The 24381-nt window shown below is 38.6% G+C and overlaps 1 protein-coding gene across 2 annotated transcripts in view; it reads right to left on the bottom strand.

The window, feature by feature from the left end:
• The window catches only part of LOC107689547 (serine/threonine-protein kinase pdik1l), a 22639-nt gene extending 2214 nt beyond the window's left edge, over nt 1-20425 (bottom strand). The window contains exons 1-3 of one of the 2 annotated variants that reach the window (XR_001634348.1): nt 20283-20425; nt 13194-13493; nt 6160-6957 (exon numbers count right to left, since the gene is read on the bottom strand). Coding sequence is in view for 1 of the 2 variants with exons in the window: in XM_016487568.1 (XP_016343054.1) it covers nt 6217-6957; nt 13194-13478 (1026 nt within the window). In the remaining variant the exon portion in view is untranslated. Of the gene's footprint in view, nt 1-5411; nt 6958-13193; nt 13494-20282 lie in introns of those variants that run through there. The other variant, XM_016487568.1, reaches the window with a different exon arrangement.
• Between the last annotated feature and the right edge of the window lie 3956 nt (nt 20426-24381).

The raw sequence follows: 24381 nt of genomic DNA, 5'->3' as shown, positions 1-24381 counted from the left end.
GCTCAGAAGTGACGAACGCGGAAGCGCAGGGGAGAGATCAAAACAAAACAACGGTCACTTATTAGAAGTACAAAACGAGGATTTGTAAAGAAGAATGTCGGAGGATTTCGATATAAGCCAAGAGGAGACTGGTCTTCCTTTGCTAAAGTAAGGAAACTTTGCTTCCTTTGCTCCTGTTAACAAACGTTGGTTTTCACGAGACTCACGCTTATCTCATACGTCATCCGCCCAGAACTGCTTCTGTGTACAACTGTTGGCGCAAGCTACATTAAAGTGATTAAGTTTTGAATATGGATATTTTTCTTACAAAAACGCACCGATTTGCTACAGGAGGCATTTGTTCACCCCCCAGAGCCGTGAGAGACACTTTTTTTAATGGATGGGCACTTTTTATTTAACTTCTTTTGGACTGATGCATGCAACAACCACTGAGTGGCATTAAACAGCTTGAAAGATCAAAGACAATTTTTAATATAACTCCGACTGGATTCGTCTGAAAGAAGAAAGTCATATACACCTAGGATGACTTGAGGGCGAGTAATTTATGGGCTAATTTTCATTTTTGGGTGAACTATTCCTTTAAAGCAGCCAAAATAGCCTCATAACCAGCTGCTGTGGTGTCTGTTCATCAAAGAACAAAAGAAAAGAGGAAAACAATAACTTTTGTAGCTTTAAGGATTAATCTATATTTAAATTTAGAATTTAGTGTTTGATAACTTTATTCAATTTCTGTATATTTCCTACTTGCTGAAGGGCACAGGTAGCTAAATATGATATTTATTATAATGGGTTTATGTGAAAAATGCTTTAAGTTCACTTAAATTAAAAGTTATTTTTTAAAGTCTAATAAATGTTCAAATTGATAGCTCTTAATTATACTGTAATGTTGAATTGCTGTAGTTAATGGTTAAATATTAGGGGGAAAACACTTATCAGTGATACTCACCTTCAGTCATAAAAAGACGCCATTAAACAAATATAAAACAAAAAAATGTTATTTGTACTTTATTTGAAGACTGAATGTGAAATTATTGCAATATAAAAGTATATTTAAAAACTTTAATGTTAAGCATGATTAATCGCGATTAATTTCAGAAAAAAATTTGCGATACATTTTTTTAATCGATTGACAGCACACAAATATATATATATCTCAAACACATTCAGACTGTAATATATATAAAAGTGTCATTCAAATGGGTCAGAGAAGTGAAATTTGAGCAGTATTTAAGGGCAGACTTGCTTTGATATTTTATTGTCTAATACAGTCAAATTAATACATTTTTAAGTGACTCATGTCCAAAGATTTTTGGTCACTATATACAGTACTGTGCAAAAGTCTTAGGCCATTAGTATTTCCACCAACAAAAAATGTTTTTAAGTCAGTTATTTCTATCTTTTGCTGTGTCCGTAGGAAATATCAGTTTACATTTCCAAACATTAATTTTGCCATTAATTGTAATAATCCAGTGAGGTTTTTGTTTGCACAAGGAGTCTGACAGCAGACTAAACCCAGAAGAACTGTGGCAACGTCTACAAGATGCTTGAAGAAATCTTCCTGCAAATCTACTTGAGAAACTATGCGCTAGTGTATCAAGGACAAAACCTGTTTTAAATGCAAAGGATGGTCACATCAAATATTGATTTGATTTAGTTAATAGAAGTTAATTGCTAAATATGGCATTGTTTTGAAAATATCCTCACTTTACAGCATTTTTACTCAAGTGCCTAAAACTTTTCACAGTACTGAAGTTTTGCAGGAAGGTTTCATCAAATGTCTTGGAGACTTTGCCACAGTTCTTCTGGATTTAGTCTGTCTCAGTTTGTTCTGTTTCTTCATGTAAACGCAGACAGACTAGATGATGCTGAGATCAGATCTCTGTGTGCAGCACTGGCTGCTGTCAGACTCCTTGTGCAAACGCAAATCTCACTGGATTATTACAATTAATGGCAAAAGTTATGTTTGGAAATGTAAACTGATATTTCCTATGGACACACAAAGGAGCATGTTGTTGTTGTTGTTGTTGAAAATACTAATGGCCTAAGACTTTTGCACAGTACTGTATATTAGTCAGATTCAATGGGAATTTTGCTGTTCACACTCGACGAAAAACAGATCAGTCTCAAATCAGGTTTGGGACACATGCAACTGCGATGTGAACATTGCACTTCTCTTATAATTTGCTCTTTTCCCACAATGTTTCCATCGGGCCACGGTCTTACATTCCAATGACATTCATCTGCATGTCGGCGTCACGGCTGCGCAATTCAATACTTTAATTAATGCTTAAGTTGACAACACATCACTTGGAGGACACATAGACCCCATCCATGAAGTTCTCTTATTAATACTGACAAACAGCACTACTTGATAAAGAATTATTTCTAGCCAACACAACGAAGTGCTTGTCAGGCAAACATAGCTCTGTCCTTTGAGAGAACTTCAGGAAAAGCACGGTCCAATCAAGTGCTCATAAGGGCAATAGGATTTAAAAATAAGGCATAAATTATGGTAATCTAAACGAAAAGGAAGATTAAACAATATTTGGGAAATTAGGAAGTAGTGGCTGTTTAGAAATAATCCTTTTATCCTTTATTCTTGCGATAATGTGGATTATAGCATAAAACCACAGTTGGAAGAGAAGCCTCCACAAAGGGGGGGGGGGGACTTTGAGACAGATGATTTAAGCCATTGCTTGGAATTAAATTTAGCTGGTTCTGGCATTTACAGCACGCCCCACTTGACAAGGTGAAAAAAAAAGTATGGATACACACAGCATTAAATATTAATGCCTCCGCTTGTCACTTAGGAAAAGACGTGTCCTGTGTTTAAAGGGACAGAGGTACTACTGCCACGAAGGCTCATGTCTGAAGTGTCTGTAAAATTGTACAAAACATAGACCTGAATGGCAGTTTCTGTCCCAGGGAATGCTTTCTCCACCTAATTCCTCGGGAACGTAACAGGCTTAGCGTTAGTCTGTTGTGAGCGTGGCAGAAGGGATTACCGGTAAGATTCAGCACTCTGGGATTCCAGGCAAAAATGACACAGTGAAGTGGAGATCAAATTCAGCTCGCTGGTATTGTGTGTCAAAGGCGTGAGATCCCCGACTCAGAGAGGCTTACGGTTGTGTGTGTGTGTGTTAGCATCAATATCCGTTCACACTCCCTGTATGCTTTTCCCTGAAGGTGAGAGGTGTGGCATGCATTAGTACACTGGAGTTTGTTTTAGTGCGCAAGTAACGCTCTCAGTGCTAATACGTGAGGTTTCGTGTGTTTAATCGAGGCTGGTTGTTCAGAGCGTTCATATGAGGATCATTAGATGTAAAGTATCTCTAGTCAACTCACTTCCACCACAATGCCACGGTCTATTCTAGACTGACTTTCAGTCTTTGATTTCAAGTCAATGTTTAAGGGAATCCTCCGATCAATCAACTGGAGTCATTCTGCTGTCTGAAAGAGCAGCTGGTGCTTTCCACAAATAGTGTACAGATTATGTTACTTTGTTTAAAGCAATTAATGTAGGAATCAGCAACATTCTCTTAAAGGGATAGTTCGCCCAAAAATGAAAATTGTCATTTACTCAACCTCAAGCGGTTTCAAACCTGTATGAAGTCCTTTCTACTGCTGAACACAAAAGAACATATTTTGAAGAATGTTGGTAACAAAACAGTTGCTGTTCACCACTGATAAAATAAAATACTATGGAAGTCAACGGGGACCAGAAACTTTTCGGATTCCCACATTCTTCAAAATATCTTTCAAAATTATTTTTTATTTATTTTGGCAGGAAGTTTGATAGCATGGCAGGAAGTAAATTTCATTTTCTCAATTTTTACACAAATTGTAGCATTGACTGCATTCGCCAATCTCAACCATTCAAACCTGTTATCAAAGAAATCATGGTTCAATCTGTCAGACATGTCCAGAATTTTGGTAATGGGTAGCAAAAATTGCAAGGCTCATACCAAACAAACAGAAAATAAAATACCTCCCTAGTTTTTTTACCTCTTTGTGAAAAGCACCAATTTAATTAAGCCACAATCCAGAGCTTCTCAAATCAAGGCTTTCGTTTATGTTGAATTGTTTAATACCTGGTTCTCCGAAATGGATGCACATCCTTCACACGTACACAGAGCTGCCTATAGCACCAAAATCAGTTTCTGATGAGGTAAAGACAGAATATATGTGTTTATATTCGTGTCTGTCAGTTACGATATCTGAACTGCCTTAAATTTTGATCTTCAATGCACTTGTGTTTTTTTTATTAAAATGCGTATTCACTGATTATTGAAATCTCATCCATTCAGCAGGATGACAAATATTACAGAATAATTTACCACATGTCTTTTGACACAATATAAACTATTGCCTTGTAATTTTTTTTTGTAGAAAATGTTTTTAAATTGAGTGATACAAATACAACTCCCTGAAGCCTTTTTGTGCGTAAAGCACAGAAAAACAGATATTGATCCTGTTGTAAAAATGCTCCTAAATTGACTGTGAAAAAAAAAAAATCAAGGCAGCTGTAAAAGAAGCCGTTATTTGCTGCATGTTTTCCACTTTGCATTAAAGTTGAATTAGCACCGGGAGTGAGGTGAGATCAGCTCTCATAGAGAACTAAAGAGTTCCCAAGAAAGATGGAAGCCATGAGTCTTTTAGCTGTGCTGTATTAAAACTACATTAGGGCTGAGCGTTAATTTGAATATATACACGATATATTCACTATTATGTTGTGGGTAACATAAAACATGATGAATATGGACCATGATTTTAATGCCGTTTTTAGCCATTAAGACCATGCCAGTAGACCACTTTTGCATGCATTCTTCCAATTCATGAGCAAAGAAAATAAACACTATCAGTTAGCAAATATTGAATTTTTCATGAAGCCAACATGTTTTACAAATATATACTTTTAGCTATAATCACCCAGCCCTAATCTACATGCTCTCTGATGTCTTATGGCACTTTTCCACTGCGTGGTACGACTCGGCTCGGCTCAGTACGGTACGACACGGCTCGGCTCGGTTTGTGTTTCACTGCAGTTCAGTACCGCTTTAGAGTGGGCGGGATTATTCACGTCGTTATAGTTGCGCCGCCTCTAAGGGGAATAGCCACTTTTTGGTTGTTAAAAAAAGGCGCGCTCGTTCAAAACAGTTTCGTTCGATCCTTCGCTGGCTGTGCGGATTTAAATCTAGCGGTTCTGTTGTGTTTGTGTCACACGTTCAGTGACGCAGGTAGTGACAATTCTCTCCGGCCAATTCGTGATCAGCAGAGTTTACACGTCCCAGTTTGGTAACGGTACGGTTCACTTGGAACCTCAACCGAGGTGGTACTAAAAAAAGTACCAGGTACCAGGTACTGTACCCAGTGGAAAACCCCCCAAAAGTGAACCGTACCGAGCCGTACCATGCAGTGGAAAAGCACCATTAGTGTTGGAATGTTCTGAGAATTCTGTGGACCTCTATGTTTATCTGGGTCAATGTGGTTTATGGTCAATGGAAGTTGGATATCTGATGTTTTTCCATTAGTAAAACCCGTCTGAAGCCCATCTGGACTATTGTCGATTAAGGTCACAATGTGCTTGTGAACAGGTGAAACCGTAATAAGCATTTAACATTGTAAAGGCTGTTTATCATCAATGAATCAGTTGTACTAAACTGTAAGAGTATCGAGAAAAAACCAAGGACCAGTGCAATAACCCTCTAAAAACCCACTCCTGCCCACAAAGGCCCTGTCCCAAACGGCACCCTCAGCCTATGTGGTACTCCTCGAAAAAAATCTATTCTTCACAGCACAGATAATGTTAGATAAAAGTCCAAACCATTGTGGATTCAGCAAATGGAGCCTGAACTGAATTGACAAATGGGAAACCCTACAGCGGGGGTCTTCACCCCTGCTTCTTGAAAGCTACCGTCCTGAAGAGTTCAGCTCCAACCCAAATCAAACACACCAGAACCAGCTACTCAGGGTGTTCAGGGTTACTTGAAAATTACAGGCAGGTGTGTGGGAGCAGGGTTGGAGCTGAAGTCTGCAGGACAGTAGCTCTCCAGGAGAAGGGTTCGAGATCCTTGTCCTACGGTCTTCTGGACACTCCCGAGTGAAGACCACAAGACCCTTGTGTGCCATTTCGGACAGGGCCAAACAATATGTTCTTACGTTCACTTCAAGCTCCATTGTCCTAGATGTTTGCCCCATCTCCAAGATGCTGTCCTTTCACGTATCCCAATCAAGTTCCCTGCATGCAATCCGAACCAGCCTGAGCTCCAGCTCAACAGCGTCAGGTCGCTCCTGTGGATTGGCGGACAGCATCTCTCGAATCAGCTGCTTCATGCCAGCGTTCATGCTCTTCTTCCGAGCCGGGATGTGGAGCTCCATCTTGGGATTCTCCAACAGAGCCTCCCCCAATGGGACTATATCCTCCCCCTGCTGTACGTAGCTCCCTAAAAGCTCCTTCTGAGTCTCTACATCCACAAATGTAATCCGTTCCACCATGGCCCATATGATGACCCCCAAAGCAAAGATATCAGCTTTAGCCGTGTAGTGGCCCTCCCAGACCTCAGGAGCCATGTAGAAGTCAGTCCCACAAGCTGTGGACAAGAAACACTTGTTGACGCTGGCCGGTTCTTCAGGGTTCAGGCCCGAACAGGAGCAGACCTTGCTGAGGCCAAAGTCAACCACCTTCAGGGTGGGTTCGGGGGACCCGGCCGGGGTCCTGCCCTGCGAGATGAGAATGTTGTCAGGTTTGAGGTCTCGATGGATGATCTGGTTGCGATGCAGGAAGGCAAGAGCGCTGCCGAGTTGCAGCATGAAGCTGGTGTTGGTCTTGCGGCTGGGTTTGCGGGACAGGAGATAGGCATTCATGTCTCCACCATCACAGAAGTCCATGACGAACCACAGGTAGTAGGCGCAGTGGGGGTCAAACGTGATCTCACCTTTCAGGGAGGTCTCCACCAACTGAGTGGATATAAATAAATACAAAAATGTTACAACCAGTTGTGTAAAATGGGACTCTTCAACTCCAGTCCTGGACACTTTAGTACCATTCCCAATTTAACCCACCTGTCTGTAAATTGGAAGTAGTTCTCAACATTAGCTTAGATTAGCTAGTTCAAGTGTTTTTGGTTTGGATTAGAGCTCAACTCAGCAGGACACTAGGCCTCGAGGGTTGGAGTCAAAGAGCCCTGGTGTAAAGGTTCAGATTTTGTATAGAATTACGCACTGATACTTGTGGTCAACTTCTGCAGGATTTTTAATGGCCAATTCTACTATCGTCAGCCAGAAAGTAGAATGGCTGATAGATGACAAATACAATTTGAAAGATTTTATTTTACAGAAGTTACTCAATTCAAGTGTAAACAGAACATGTGCAATGTCCACTTGCATAACCAACTTTTCATTATGGAAATGCCACTATATGCAAGGCCAAATTCTCGTAATATCTGATAATCTAAAATATTATGAATAATCATTTTGAAAATAGATATTTTTACAGTTCCATGGGGAATACACACAATGCAGGGTAATTTCATTTTGGCTAATGAACAACTCAATTAACTGACATGAAGTCAGTCAGACACATCATAGTTATCTGAGCATTTCAGTGGGGCTGGTAAAAGTCCTTACACGCTTCTCATGAGCTCAAAAACATACCCCAAAGTTAACTACAAAAAAAGTATATAAATGCAATTTGTATGCATGCAAAGTTGTGCAAGATATTAAGTCAACAGGATTCAATATTTCCTTTTCCTGAGTGATGAATTTACATTTACACATTCGGCCAACACTTTTATCCAAAGGCTACTTACACCACATTTAAAGGGGACATTGGTTGAAGTATTCACTTTTTTGTTGCATTTGGTTAGGTTTCTGGCATGTCTGCCAGCTCAGTAAAGCTTAAAAGAAAACACACAACCAGTTTGCTATGGGCTGTCTGAGTCTGAAATGGTGTCATCCAGCGAGCTGTTTCAATTTGCAGCCGGTTTCTCCATTAGATAGCTAGATATTTGAATAAGACCACCTCCAAGCCATAAACGGATATATTCATGTGTCTTGTCGACACGCTCTACGGGAGAGAGGGGTGGGGTAAGCAGTAGCTCATTATCATTTAAAGAGACATTCACCGAAACTGTGAACAGAGCTGTTCTTGACAAGGTAAAAAAGGGTGTTGTTTTACATGATCATTGAGGAATTTTAACCAAAGTATGTTACAGACATTTCATGAAGACCCTAAAAAAAACATACCAACTTGTGGAAAATGGGCATCTGATGTCCCCTTTAAGGTATTTTTTTTTTTCAGTTCAGTTCCCTAAAAATCATACCCATGAACTTGCGGTTGCTAACGCCATGCTCTATTGTTTGAGCTACTGGAATGCTTGCCTGTGCAAAACTTGGCACCATGATGCCAAGGTGTTGTGTGGTCTGCTAAGTTGTAGCTACACACCTGCTAAGGTGTTGTAAGTGGGGTTTTAACACAAGGTTGCTGAGAGGTTTAGGGTGGTTGTTAGGGCACTGCTTGGGCCAGTAAGCAACCATCTAGAAACCAAGTCAAAAGATTGGGTCTCTCCTTCAATTCAAGTCCATGGATTTTTTTTTCACTTGTTTTATTGTCCACTGGGGGAAATCATAAGTTAGATCACTTAGAAATAAGATGGCACACTTCTCTTCAACAAACTGCATGATTTGAGGGATCATTCATGACTGTAGCACAAAAAAATTTAACTTCCAGTTATTTAATCCTGTTCTAGTATTGTTTGCTTGCTGAGGATACTCTAGGGGAAGTTTAGTAGGAGAAAACTGAAGCTGTTCTGGGAACGAAGCCAAATTGTAGCTGAAATCTTAGAATGACTCACAACAACCCACATGCTACTAAAAGACTATAATCACACATCAACATCCATCAAAACACAATCACTTAGAGAGAGACAACAGCTCTCTTTCAAAACCTAGTGAGCTGGTATTGAGTTGGATGCTAGCGTGTTATGCTGATGGTATGCTAATGCTGTGTTCTATACATAGTTGGATGTAGGATATTGCATTGCACACATAAGTTGAGGTATGAAAAAATGCTACTGTTAACTTTGTAAATGTTTGACTGTCTCCTGGCAAGCCGTGGTGGATAAATGATGCTATGATTATCAACAGCGAGGATCATTTACTGTGTTTTGTCTCTGCTAACATTTACTTAATAGGTCATTTTGGAAATTGGACTCACCGAAGCAAATTATTTGCTTATAGGAGGCTGCATATATTAAAAAAAAAAACACCTAACCCTAAAAAAATTCTAACAAAAGGTTTCTCAGCTGTTTTTTGTAGTATTAGGTGTCCTTAATAACATACTAAAAGTTTACCAAAGTTTGACCACTGGAAAGGTGTAATTTTCAATGGTGTCCAAGATGGGCAGGAAGCCCTTAAAATATCCTAACTCCTTCATTATTTGACCTAGCCAAGTAATTTTGGTGTCTAACCCCATGTTTTCTGGGTCTATGAATCCATTGGACTTGTCTAAATTGCACTGACATGATTACATACTTATGGAATACATGATTTTGTGAGATTACTGTAAGGTTTTATCATTGTTTGGGGTGAACCAGAGATGTAAACAATTTAGCCTATGTCATGTAACTCCTACTCGGTACGTGTTTTTGGACACATACCCTTTTTTTGCTAAAACACAGATTTGACATTCAATGTAAAAGTTATTGCACCCAAAAGTAACTTCAAGGATGACCCCCCCAGATTTCTAACACATGAAAAAGGCCAACAATGCGAGTGTGTTAAGAGAGGATGACATTGTTGAATTAGCTTGAGGAAAAAGTACACTCCAAATGCAATTTTGACCATGAGTCATGTTGTTGTAAACCAAGAAACTTGCCCCATTTGCTGTAAAAACTTAAGAGATGGCTCTGATGTGGTTGAGGTTCATCAGAAGGGAGCTGATGGAATCAACAATGCAAGTGTACAAAGAGGCGACGACGTACACATTTCCACTGGTAAAATAGTACACTCAAAATGTCGACAGAAGAAGACCGGGCAAAAACCCCAAAACCATAAATATGCTTGTAACCAATTGCTTTAATATATAATTGTACTTGTAATCACTTATCTATCATGCAAATATGCTAATTAGAATATTACACATCGCCAAAACATGCATCAGGCACCAGTATTCCTGGTCTAGGAGGAATACAAAGGAGTAAAGGTCATTTTAAGGACCTGACGGCCGCCATTTTGAAAATGGGGCCTTTCTTGGAGTCAAACTTTGGTAAACTTTTAGTATGTTTTTAAGTACATCTGATACTACTGTAAACCACTGAGAAACCTTTTGTTAGAATTTTTTTGGGGTCAAGCCATATTTGCAGCTGACTATTAAAAGTAAATGTTTGTTATTGTCCATGCACATTTTCCTTGGAGTCAGCATTTTTACCTGACTTCACACATTGCATCTTTATAAAATTAAAGTTCTAGATTTTAGGAAGATTGAAATTGTGACTGAATGGAATGCAGAACAGTAAGCACAAAAATACATAGCAAACACAGATAACGGGAGAAGTTACTCATTTGAATTGGATGGAGCCATTTTTATACTTTGCAGCACTGAATTAAAATTCAAGCATTTGTATAATTAATTTCTCTCCACTCAGTCTGTCATCTTGCACAAAAAAGACGGAAAAATATCTATGCTGTCAGGGGTATTAAGAGTAGCTTTATACATGCTATAAAGTAGAGGTGTCTTATACAAAGACAGTTTGCAAGACAAGTATCATATTGACTGAATGATAGGTTAGTCCACACTATCAAGTTATGCAATTACACAACCAGCTTCGGGTTTAGGTTTTCCTCACCATTGCAGGCTATTGCAAAACAGAGCACCAACCTATGAATGCTGCGCCATCTGTCTGCACAGGGAACCAATCAGAGCACATCTCTTAAAGTCTATCTCATCTGAAGCACAGCAACAACAATGCTGTCCACACGATGCGTGTTACTGCTGCATGTCATGTGTTGGCACATTTAACCACATCCTTCTCTTGATAACCTCCGCACTGGTTTCATGTTTCAAGATTAGCTTTGCTTTCTCAAAAAGCTTGTTCAAAACATAAGACGGTTTTCTTTAGATTCAAATCTATCTTCCCTAAACAAAACAAATGGGCTTTGTACACTTGAAATAGTAAACACGGGGTCATTTTAACCCGGTTTAATGCAATACATGTACTCCATATTCACACTGTACATTTGTAAATTCTGGATTAACAGTTATTTGTATCTTTACAAGACTAATACAAGTGATTGGACAAGAACAGCACACAAAGAACATGTGACCTGTGGCAATACCGGTCAGACTATCTATGGTCAAGAAAAAACACTCAGATGTTTCTAGTTATTTTTTAACTATTTCCCTAAGATACTACAGTATGTGAAAGTCTATGTGAAAGCGCATGGATATTTAAGGAGCCAGGCATTGTTTAGTTTATTATTGGTTGTCTCTTGCTAACATTCAAGCAACCAAAAGCATGGTTAAATTGACTTTAAAGGTTAAAAACGGTGCCAACCTCAAAATTATGTGTGAAATGTCACTTTACCTGATGCTGAAGATGCTGAAGGCTTTGCACAGACAGAGGTCAGCAGACAAATGGCCCTCTGCAGGCTCGTAATTATAGCAGCAAGAGTGCTAATCAACCTCATCTCAAATGCCAGGAATAACAACCTATTACTGTGCTACTGTGCACTCTGGGTTACTTCCACTCAGTCACAACATCCTCACGTCTTCATGGGACTTGACCCGACACAAAAGGGCATACAATACTGTAATCACCCACTTATATTACAGAGTGCCATCTGCCTTGTAGCATAGTCCAAGTAGTTTTACTGTGCTGTACTTTATCTTGCGCACAGTCACTATTAGATTGTCAGATCAGTCAAATCTGTATGTATGCACTGTTTGTGAAGACAATGATAGTATTATGCCATAAACAGTTATTTATTTGTTGAATCTGTCCATTACACTACTTAAGAAACCTGCCTGGTCAGTGTCTGGTGGACATGGTCTTAAACCCAAAATTATACAGGTGCATCTCAATAAATAAATAAATGTCATGGAAAAGTTCATTTATTTCAGTAATTCAACTCATGAATTTATTTAATACACGAGTTTCACAATTTGAGTTGAATTACTGAAATAAATGAACTTTTCCACGACATTCTAATTTATTGAGATGCACCTGTACAGTGATGCTGTAATGCTGCCTTTAAGTTCTTCTGGGAAGTTCCTACTTACGAAAGTAGTAAATGCAACGTAATGTGTGATTTTCAGAATAAAATGAGCGCAAGGGACATTTTCATTTTCCGTTTTGCACATTAGGGGTGCAATTGATGCTTTATGTATTTTATGATTACGTTGGAAAGAATGATGGATAATGTAGTTGTCACATGAAAAAAGCACAATGATAAAACAATGCTAAAAGAAGCTTTATAGCTACGCTTCAACAGTATAGAAAATAGGGCTGCACAACTTACTGGTATCACAAAATGGCTTAGTGTGATTCTCATTGCAAAAGCTTTATTTAAATAATTATTCACGGCACAGTGTTCATTTACATGCATGCAGCTCAATATATATTTATTTATTTGCTAGAAAACCAACTAAAAGTGTGATGGTTTAATGCTTGATGTAAATAATAATATTGTTGTTAAACAGCTGTACTATAAAATCCTTTGTATTTTTTTATTAAATACTTATTTTCATTTTACAATATATGTCTTGTTTTTATGTAAAAACTAGAACACAAATCATAATTATTATTTCATCGACTTATTGAATGGGTAACAAACAGCAGGAATGTATGAAAACTTGAGTGGAAAGAGTTTTTTTAAAACAGTTCACTTTATGGTTACTGAAAGAGGTTTGATTTGGTTGAGTATTCAGTGTCAACACCCAGATTTTTCAAGTTTCCCCCCAAAACGTTCATTCATTAGTATGTAATAACTATATGTGACCCCAGATGATGTATACATCTCAATTTCGAAAAATTGACCCTTATGACTGGTTTTGTGCTCCAGGGTTACATATGAATGTAGTGATATGCATTTCCTCTGGTTTGCCATCATGTTCTTTGATTTGCCTCTTGTAAACCTAACACAAAACTAAACTCGATGGGCTTTGTGTTGGGTGTGCTTGCAGGTTGGACACATACTTCCAGATAGAGTGAGGAGCTGGAGCCGTGGCTCATGCGCTGGGCGAGACCGTCTCTCTGGAGAATGCATTCCTCCAGGTGGATGACGTTGGGATGCTGGCTCTGGATGCTGCTCAGGGCCCAGAACTCCCTCAAGGCCAGCTCCACGTTCTCCGGGGAGTGACAGCGGATCTTCTTCACAGCCACACGAGCTCCGGTCTGCCGTACAGCTGCCTCGTAAACCACACCGTAACTGCCCCGGCCCACCTCCTGGATCAGCTCGTACTTGGCTTGACTGCTCACCATCCTCTTCTTCCTCACCTGTATGGTGTGAAAGAAAGCCGAAACACACAGTATACCATGAGTGGAGTCACGAAGATATTTGTATCTAAAGCCACTTTTAAATGACAAGCCTATCTTGTGACTGAAGTCATTTTTGCTCCACCAGCAGCACCAAACAGAAATGCCTAAATGTTTTTTTTAAGCAAGTGTAGACAACAAACGCCATGTAAAGTGAACACTAATAGAAAAGTATTCACAATATACTATTACCATACTGACAAACTAAAGACTTTATAAAATGTATTTGTAGATCAATTTATTTTAGATGTTAATTTATTATGTATTTTAGATCAAGTTTTGGCAATTGTGTTGTGTTTTTGCCCTTTTTTTTTTTTTTAGTTTAGTTTTAACTATTTTAGTACTTGAACTTAAAGGGATAGTTCACTGAAAAATAAAAATTACCCCATACTTGCTCTCAAGCCATCCTAGGTGTATATGACTTTCTTCTTTCAGATGAATACAATCGGAGTTATTTTAAAAAAATGTCCTGGCTCTTTCAAGCTTTATAATGGCAGTGAATGGGTGTTGAGATTTTGAAGCCCAGAAAAGTGCATCCATCTATCATTAAAAGTGCTCCACATGGCTCCGGGGGTTAATAAAGGCCTTCTGAAGTGAAGCAATGTGTTTGTGTAAGAAAATTATCCATATTTAAAACTTTATAAACTGTAATCTCTAGTTTCCGCTAGCTGTTGTACGTGCCGGTGCTTTTGCTGCACCTACGTCATCCGCTGAAACGCCAGCTAGAGATTACGGTTTATAAAGTTTTAAAGATAGATATTTTTCTTACACAAACGCATCGATTCACTTCAGAAGGCCTTTATTAACCTCTCTGATCCGTGTGGAGCACTTTTTATGATGGATGGACGCACTTTATTTTGCTTCAAAATCTCGACCCCCATTCACTGCCATTATAAAGCTGGGAAGAGCCAGGACATTTTTAATATAACTCTGATTGTATTCGTCTGAAAGAAGAAAGTCATATACACCTAGGATGGCTTGAGGGCAAGTAAATCATGGGGTAATTTTCATTTTGGGGTAAACTATCCCTTTAAACCAAACAAAATTACAAATGTTGCTCTGGCAACTAGTTTTTTTTAATAGGCCTATACATTTTGTCTCATTTCAGTTTTTTATTTCAAGTAATAAAAATAATCATCATTCCCTCTGTGAGTATTTTAAGGAAACTCTAATCTTTAGCAATTCTCAACATGAATATCCAGTTTTCATACTGTATATAATGTTGTGATTCCAAAATTCACATGTAAAATTATTTGATTTATAGTTTTTATATTATAGTACAGACAGTACATTCTATAATATAAATCTGAAGTATTTATAGTATAAAATAGTATACATATTTTTTGGCCACTTTGGTCACATAATGCCCAATATATGAAAATCATTATAACCGTATTATCAGCCAGAATGTTATTATAAGCGCACTCCTTTTCCAAAGCAGGGATGTTGCTCCATTATCACTATGGTTCCAGCTGGCATGACACTGAGATCAATATCATCTGCAATGTTGATTTCAACTGTACTGTAGGAGAAAAAAACTGCTCATAGTCTATGGTCCATTACAGCAGCAAGCTGTTGTATCAAGTAGTGTTGTTTTTGGCGGCCTGTTTTAATTGTAGTTTTAGTCTAGTCTTTGTGTGAAGCTGTCATTTTAGTTTTTATTAGTTTTAGTCACGTTCATACTCTTTTTAGTCTAGTCAAGTTTTAGTCAACTAAAAGTCTGAGCATTTTAGTCTTATTTTAGTCAGAATTATCCATGACTATTTTAGTCTAGTTTTAGTCGACGAAAACTGATGACATTTAGTCTAATTTTAGAAAATGAAAATTGTATTTTAGTCTCTTTTTAGAAGCACTCCCATGCAGCACAGCAAACTATAGTGGAGACTGTTCAAGGACAACATGCTTTATAGTTTATTATAAATGTATAAATCGATTGTTGTAAATAAGTGCATAACAAAAGTCAACATACATAAAATATATGATTAAATGTGTAAAAATGTTTTAAGCTGTTTTAAATTGGAATATACTACAAATATATTTTTATATATTTTATATATTATAAGAATCAAAAACATTAAACAAGATTAGTCTTCACAACTCAATGTATTTCAATTGCCCGCTATGAACTTCCTGGAACTATTTGAGGTCTACGTGAATCACGTGACGATTGAGCGTTTTGGACTTCCGTTGACGCAACTCTCTCCTTCTATGGCTCTGCGCGAGTGGGGCTTGAGGAAGTGATGTCGCCTGCGTCTGCGCAGTGCCGAAAATGAAGAGACATTTTAGCATAGTTTTTATTTTGTAAACCACATTTAGTCTTGTTTTTATTCGTCAACAATACGAATAAATGTATATTATACATTTAAATATAGTCATCGTCACATGACCAGCATTTTCGTCTCGTCTCGTCTTCGTCACATGATAAAGGTTCGTTGACGACGATATTTAGTCATAATTTTCATTGACGAAAGCAACACTAGTATCAAGTTTCTCTTAACATCACTTGTTATACAACAATTAGTCTCAGTCTCAGACAGACTGTCCGATGCATACTACACTCTGAACTGGCATGAGCTGCCAATTCCAGTTGCATTGACTGACCGCTACACAACTTCTGGGGGTCAGGGTGTGCAAGTTTGTTTTTTTTCTCCAGTCTGCCAGGAAAGAAAACTGTTTAATAGCATGAGGCAGCAGGCTATGACTAGTCACAGATTTAGCCAACAATTGTAGGGTTCAAAGCCATGAATCTATGAAAGGTATTCAGTTTTGTTTGAGGCAATTATTAGCAAAGCATCACCAATGTAGCCAATGAGTTACCACGGATCACAAGTCATTTTCCACTAACGCTGACTTTTCAAACTTTAACAAACACGGTTGTGCCATTATTTGAACAAGCTGAAATTTGTTGTACACTAACTGTATAACGTAATAGTATCAATTTTCAGATTTTACGTAAAAAGCAAACTGTGGTTGCTCGCTTTACATGCGAGTCAGATATCAGCTGCTTTCGGTCTAGTGGGTGGGTGTTTAGCCAGACGCTACATAATGAAACAGTTATGTCAATAATCTGGTTCTTCAAGATAATACAACAGAGTAGGCTTTATCTCACTTATTTGCTGCATACCAGTTTCTCTAAAAGACGTTTCTAAGAACATGTTTTGAAAAACTGACAATATTTTAGTGTCCAAAGATATGAATGTCATGTGTCATCTTTTAGAGCAACAGTAGTGTTAGGAGTTCACATTCAGGACCACTTAAAAACCAAGTCAACTTTGAACCCATTTAATATTTATAACTGGACGAAGTCTTTTGCTATTGTCACAACCTTTGATTTTTGAAACGGCTTGAGCAGATCTTTCCAAATGACCTCTATGAAAAGTTTTTTTATTTTTAATTGCTTGCATTTTTGTCGTTTTAAGTTTATTTTCATCTGCAAGTGTCACGTAGTCTCTCAAATGCTTAGTTGGTCAACTCCACAGTTACCCGCAAACCTGCTTTGTCTCTTTCAATGGTCCATTTTTTTTATTATTGCATCGTTATTATCAACACTTATAATAACCACTTATAACATAAACATAACCAAACCAACCAACAGACAATGTCTGGCGTTTACAATGCTAGTGATGAAGGAGAAAGATAAAATAAATAAATAAACAATAACAAACCCATAAAAATATTTAGTTCAAGCTCGAGTTTTGACCCTTTCAATCTTTTGTCATAAACTCTATTTAAAAAAAAAAAAAATATTAAAAGGCAGATTTTGAGCTGAAGTTGTTTAGATATGGGTCTATTTTTATTTAAAAAAAAAATAATTAAATAAAAATAAAAAAATATATAAATATTTGGTTACTACATTTGTTACTCCTTGCACCTATAATATGCAAGTCCAATTCTCTTTTTTGTGTTCACTTATTTCGTACTGAAACAAGACAGTAGGGCGGGACATTGAAAGACAACACCCCATTTTAAATAGCCAGCAGTTAATGTCACAGTCATGAACCATGAGTTGGTTCTACTACCCAGCTAACAATTTTTGTTTCCCAGAACGTTGCCTGTTGGTTTGCCTGCCAGGAAAGTTTTCTTATAACGTAAATAGAACGTTCCCAGAACATTCGCGGTAGGTTCTGGGAACGTTCCCCTACTAGCAGGGCCGGCTAGTGGGGTGAAAGGTGGTGACGATTATAGGGGCCCACGGTTGTGGGGGGGCCCCGGCAACTACCTGAGACCAGCATGAAATATGCTCATGACAGTTGATGGGCCACTGCTGCACGTCTGTCACGAAAGCTTATAATTTGCACGTGTTTTTAAGCCTTGCCAATTAAAACATTCAAGAGATTTTAAAGCATTTAAATACAAGTAGACGCAAAAGAACTCAACCAAGTAACGCGCTGTGTTCAGTGCGCATCTGTGTGCCGCATCTCATGCTGCATTCAAGTCCTCCTGGGACATTCGTACTTACGAGTTGACAAGTCGTAATTATGACGTCAGGTGCATTCAAGTCAGTTTAGTCGGCACAAGATGGCAGTGTACCTTCTTTTAATAAATTACAAGAAAATACAACAGGGTCTGTTAATTCGGCTTATAGAAAATGAAGAGCAAAGAATTCGCATCAAGAGTGTTTTGCGTTTTTAATTTTTTTTTTAGACCAGGATCCCAGTATAACTGATTTTCAGCATCAACAAATGCTAAAATACTGAGATTAAAAAAAGCTGTTAGCTAAATGCAACATGGCACCCCACCTAGGGCCCTGCCTACTAGGATAACATTACATTAATTTCTTACCACTGAATTAGCGGGATGGGAAGTTCTCGGTAAACATCATGTTCTCTTCAATTAGACGTGTCAAATCTCAATAAATACTCTCGTATAGGCTATATACATATAAAGAGATCAATAAACGAATGTTAGTTGGTCAGTAAAACGAAATGACCGTTCATCACGCAGTAAAGAAAGTTGCAAACAAACCCAGGTGTTTATGATATGCTTTTCAGACTACGCTTAACTTTGGCTAAATATTTCAGCTATAAAACTGGATTTATCTTGTCAATTAAAGGGGTCATATGATGCGATTTCAATTTTTCCTTTCTCTTTGGAGTGTTACAAGCTCTTGGTGCATACAGAAGATCTGTAAAGTTGCAAAGACTAAAGTCTCAAATCCAAAGAGATATTCTTTATAAAAGTTAAGAGTCAGCCACGCCTACCTAAAACGGCTCGTTCTAACACGCCCCCACATATCTACCTCACTATGTGGGAAGATTTGCATAACGCCGCCCAAATGTTCACGCAAAGAAAGAAGGCGTAACTTTTATTCTCGCTATAGTATTGTTGTTGCCGCCGCCGCCGCCATGTCGTGAAGGCGCTGTGTGTTTCGTTGTGAAAGCGAAACTACTTTGTTTGGTCGTCCAAAAGAGGACAATATCCGCTTCCTCATGCCTAGAGCTGATCCGTGCTGGTCGCTGAAGAAATATAACAGTATGGTGAGGGACGTAACATTTCCGTCACACGCTTGAGGTATTCGGCCAATCACAACGCACTGGATAGCTGGCCAATCAGAGCACACCTCGCTTTTTCAGACCGATGAGCTTTGTAAAAATCGACGCGTTTCAAAAAGGCAGGGCATAGAGGAGAAACAATAATGTACAGTATGTGGAAAATAATGTGTTTTTTTTACTTTAAACCGCATAAACACATTTCATTACAAAATACACAAAATAATGTTCTTTTTAGCAGCATCATATGACCCCTTTAATGTCTACACTTTATTAAAAGCTTGTTTCAGACATGACATTCTGCAAAATATAGTTTATGAAAAAAATACACCTTTCAGCATTAGAATAATCTCTCTGTTGGTCATCACTCAGAAGCATCTGCAAAGTTTTAGTTAGTTTACATGGTTATGAAAAAACAACTAAAAATAACCTACAGGGTTCCTAGAACGTTCTTATTTGGTTCCCCCCCAAAAAAAACACCAAATGAGAACGTTAGAGGAGCGTTCTGTGTTTGTAGGGTAGCCTATTACCTTTTATTACACGTTAGTGGGAGGGACTTTATCATTCTAGAAGGCATTTGATTGGACAAAAAAAAAAGAAAGAAAACGTACACACACCTGAGTGAAAGATGATGCCACAAAAATGTAGCATTTAGAATTTTCTTGTTAATCATTCTAAAGGTAAATGAAAGTTCCACTAAATTAGGCATTACTCGTGTGCAAAGATATAGCATGGTGATTTCTCATGTTAAAACGCCATTAGTGCAAATGGTAAACAAACGCGACAGCGCTGCCAACACGTGTGTGTGTGTGTGTGTGTGTGTAAACAGCTTGATTTGAGGAAACAGCGATCAAAGGGCAAAACTAAGATTACACACACACTGTTTAATCTGAGTGAGTAGTCAAGCAGGAATCGCAAGAAAACAATCGCGTGTTGTGTTTGTAATGCAGTGCTAGTGCTGTGTAAAAGGCCTGTCGGTTTTGTCTCTTTCGCCCACAGCGCCTTTGTTTTCTCCTCTCCGGCTGGATACAAGCATGATAGGATACAAGCATGATATTATAATTGCAGCAGCCCATCACGCGAAAGCAGATATGCTCGATGCTCATATGTTGCCGTGACAGTAACAGTTGAAGGTGTTTTTCATGACAAAACCCTTCCAGCAGCGGCACATGCACCTGCGCAGCAGCCCGACACACATGCTCGGACAAAGAGTCCTGCTGCACGCACACACACACATACAGACAAACACGAGCAGCATTACCTTTGCACGGTGTTATTCCCAATGTAGCTGATTTCCCTCTGCTCTGCTTTTCCTGGCAGCCATTATAAGCGCGAGGCCGCCGCCGCACACACTCCTCGCCTTTCTTACAAAATTGGGCAGTGTAGTGTAGCGAAAGTGAGAAACACCGCCCTCAACTTGGTTAAAGCAGCCAAAATGAACTTTCTCTCTCTCTCTCTCTCTCTCTCTCTCTCTCTCTCTCTCTCTCTCTCTCTCTCTCTCTCTCTCTCTCTCTCTCTCTCTCTCTCTCTCTCTCTCTCTCTCTCTCTCTCTCTCTCTCTCTCTCTCTCTCTCTCTAATGACACATCAGCTGTGTTCTGCCGACCAAAATTCACCATGGTAACTGCAGTTTCACCAAGAGACTTTACATTTAATTAAAGGGGTCATATGATGCGATTTCAATTTTTCGTAATTATGTCCCCACTGGATGCAACAAACGCCTCGTTTGTAATGGGTTTTCATGTTTTTGAATCGTTGCCCCGGCCGGACACGGCATCAACAGTATGCGAGGGGCGTAACATTTCCGTCTCACGCTTGAGGTATTCGGCCAATCACAACGCACTGGATAGCTGGCCAGTCAGAGCACACCTCGCTTTTTCAGACCGATGAGCTTTGTAAAAATCGACGCGTTTCAGAAAGGCGGGGCATAGAGGAGAAACAATAATGTACAGTATGTGGAAAATAATGTGTTTTTTGAACCTTAAACCGCATAAACACTTTTCATTACACCAAATACTGTTCTTTTTAGCAGCATCATATGACCCCTTTAAGCTATTTTATAGGATTTCATATTAGCCATCACTGTCATGCAAAAATACAAATTAAAAATTAAGAAAGAAAAATTCAGAAAGCTTCTTACACTGAAGATCCCGTATATGGTTTTACAGAAGTAACAATATTGCATTAGGCTATACAAGCTAACAGGCTAATAATATTCAGAATATTCTGTGATAGGCTAAAACTAGCCAATAAAGAGCAGAGAACAGAAAAACATCAGACAACTTTAGACAACAACATAAATGAAAAGAAAAAAAAAAGACATGCAGCACTTTAAAATTGGCACCCTTGATAAATATGAGCAAGATGGTCGGTGAAAATAACGTATGCTGTTTAATTCAACAACAACAACAATAATAATAATAAATCCAAATTTTTCGAAGAAAAAAAATACATAAAATGTGACGAATTACTATAAAATTATAACGTAGGCTATCATTGTATGATGATGATGGTGTTTTTATTTATTTTATTTTTTTATTTTTTTAGAACAGGTGTCAAAATACTGGCACCCCTAAAAATCTGAGTATCCCTAAAGAGAAAATCGACCTGACTAAAAGTATAGGCCTATATTTCATTCATACTGTGGACTTTTAAGTTCAGTGTAAGCCATGGACAAGAAAAGGGACCGTTAATCTATGTAAATTATTCGTGAAACACTTGTCAAAGAATTTTGTTGTTTGGCAAAGCCTTGTTTAAGAAATACGGCAAAAAAAGTTCAATGTTATTAGCCCTCTTACTTGAGTGCTATTGCTTAAATATAAAAAAATAATCATTCAGAGATATTGTTTCATTCATAGCTTGAATTATAGGGACATTGTAATAGGCTTCATCACGCGGTGAATGCTTTTAGACTCTCAAGACGTGTTCTATTTATTTATTTATTGATTGATTGATTGACTGCAAACTCAATAATGTCATCTCTCAGTATCTCTCCGTCCCTCACAGTCACACATAGGCTACAGCAAAATAACGTTATGCCAGGGAAGGGAATGACTTTAAACTCTAATCATGGACAGGACCACTGCTGGTAAAATAGGTGCCCTAAGCAGGATTGTATTGTTGTGCCCCCCCTCCCTCAAATATTATGGAAGTAAAAAAAAAAAAAACACCTACTATAGGGGTCAAAATAGAACTTTAATAAAATATAAAAGTAAATAAATACATTGTATTATTTACAAATTACAAATCTAGACAGTTACCCATGGCTATGATTTTAATAATACAGTTGTCTTATTGATTTTATAGTCTCAAGCATTCAGAAATCATGCAAAAGAAAATTAAGCAGTTTTACTAAGATAAAACCATTATTATGGATGTAAAAAAAAAAAAAAACTACTATAGGGGTCAAAATAGAACTTTAATAAAATATAAAAGTAAATAAATACATTGTATTATTTACAAATTACAAATCTAGACAGTTACCCATGGCTATGATTTTAATAATACAGTTGTCTTATTGATTTTATAGTCTCAAGCATTCAGAAATCATGCAAAAGAAAATTAAGCAGTTTTACTAAGATAAAACCATGGTTAATTTTGGTAAGGTTCGTGATGTCCACATGTTTTTTCTTTGAAGAAATTATAGAGGCTGTGCCATCTATATATAACAAAAAGGTTAAAAATAAAAGATTAAGTGGATATTTGAATTAAATGTTTGGTCAATAGCCTACAAGGATTTGAAAACCATATAATTATTTATTAACCAATCATTATTGTCTCATTGTTTTTATATAATGCATTTTAAGTCATTTGAAAGGCTATTGTTGGCTTAGGTCTGTTTTTATAACCACAAAAGAATATCATCTTAATACTTCTTTTTGAATTATTATTTGAAGTAACAAAACCATGATTAATTTGCGGTTACCATGGCTACAACAACGTCTCAGGTTATGTATGTAACCATGGTTCCCTGAGTAGGGAACGAGACACTGCGTCCTCTAGGGGTCGCTATGGGGAACACCTTCAGTGTGACCGGTGTCTGAAGCATATATCTAAAAACGACAATAACATTGGCCGGTGACAGCCTATGATGTCATTACCCTGTGCAATCACAGTATAAAAGGGCGCCAGGAGAACATGTCATCTGCTTCTTCGTCTGAATCTTGCGTCCGAAGCATGGCAGGGAAACTAGAGGATGCAGTGTCTCGTTCTCTACTCAGGGAACCATGGGTACATGAGTAACCTGAGACGTTCCCTTTCATGGGAACTTCGAACTGCGTCCTCTAGGGGTCGCTATGGGGAACGGTATACCCACGCCCCCATGCTGAGGGGAGTGCATGCCAAACCACAGGTGAGCACTAAGTACCAACTCTACCAAAGCTTTAAGGGAGTTGCCCCTGGGACGTTAGACAGCTGTCAGTGACATTACCCCCTACAGCCAAAGGCCTAAGCTACATACCCCCAAAAAAACTTACCTGTTAGGGCCAGGACTCCTGGGCCCAGGGTAGAGCTCAAAGGCTTGGAATCTGGAAGAGATTCCTTTAAGAGGATACGACCAAGCACCTAGAATCGTACTAGGTCTTGGCCTGTCACCCGGGGGGCTACCGCTTGTTCTGCATGAGCTTGCTGAAGGAACTGTCTCAACAGACCCCTAGTAGCAACACCCTGTTAAAGTAGGTATCCTGAGGATACATAGGTAGAGTGGTGCCCAATATGGAACGAGGGCCTAACCGACTCAAAGAAAGGGCACGAAGCCACCGCACATAGCCCCTACCATACAGGATTTTAGAAAGAACGCAAAATGCTTGATGTGCGAACTTACCACAGCGTGGATTTTAGAAAGTGCACAGGGACTTCGCTTGCGCACTTACCATATCATGGATTTTAAAAATACAGTTCTAAGGGGCCTTTGTGGCACTCTGAAGGAGCAGTCCATAGATGGAAATGGCGCATCCCAAGAACAATACGTTTGAGAAGTCACCAACTCATCCTCATCGTATAATGCTGGAATGGCTAGCAGTAAGTTACCTAGCTGAGGGAGCATAACACCCAGCTCTCAGCCAAGAGGGGGCTTGACCTACAGCATGTTCGTTAGAAATCCTGAAGGGGTAAGCATACCGCAAGCTTAGCCAAAAATTCAGCGCATCAGGGAGGCAGAGGAAGGGCCTAGTTCGCCTGATGTTGCTGGTTCCAGGTGCTCTGGGAAAACGGAGAACTCAACTCTCCACGTGAGAGGAGAACTCCGAATTCAGAAAGGAGTAGCGTGCTCATAGGCAACCCTCTGATAGAGGGGAGCACTGCTAAACACCACCACGAGAACAGCCCACGGAGCGGGGAATTCAACTCCTCAGAAGGGGAGAGA

This window comes from Sinocyclocheilus anshuiensis, unplaced genomic scaffold (assembly GCF_001515605.1).
Source record: "Sinocyclocheilus anshuiensis isolate Anshui unplaced genomic scaffold, SAMN03320099.WGS_v1.1 scaffold369, whole genome shotgun sequence".
NCBI lineage: Eukaryota > Metazoa > Chordata > Actinopteri > Cypriniformes > Cyprinidae > Sinocyclocheilus > Sinocyclocheilus anshuiensis.
This window is presented reverse-complemented; position numbering and strand designations above follow the sequence as displayed.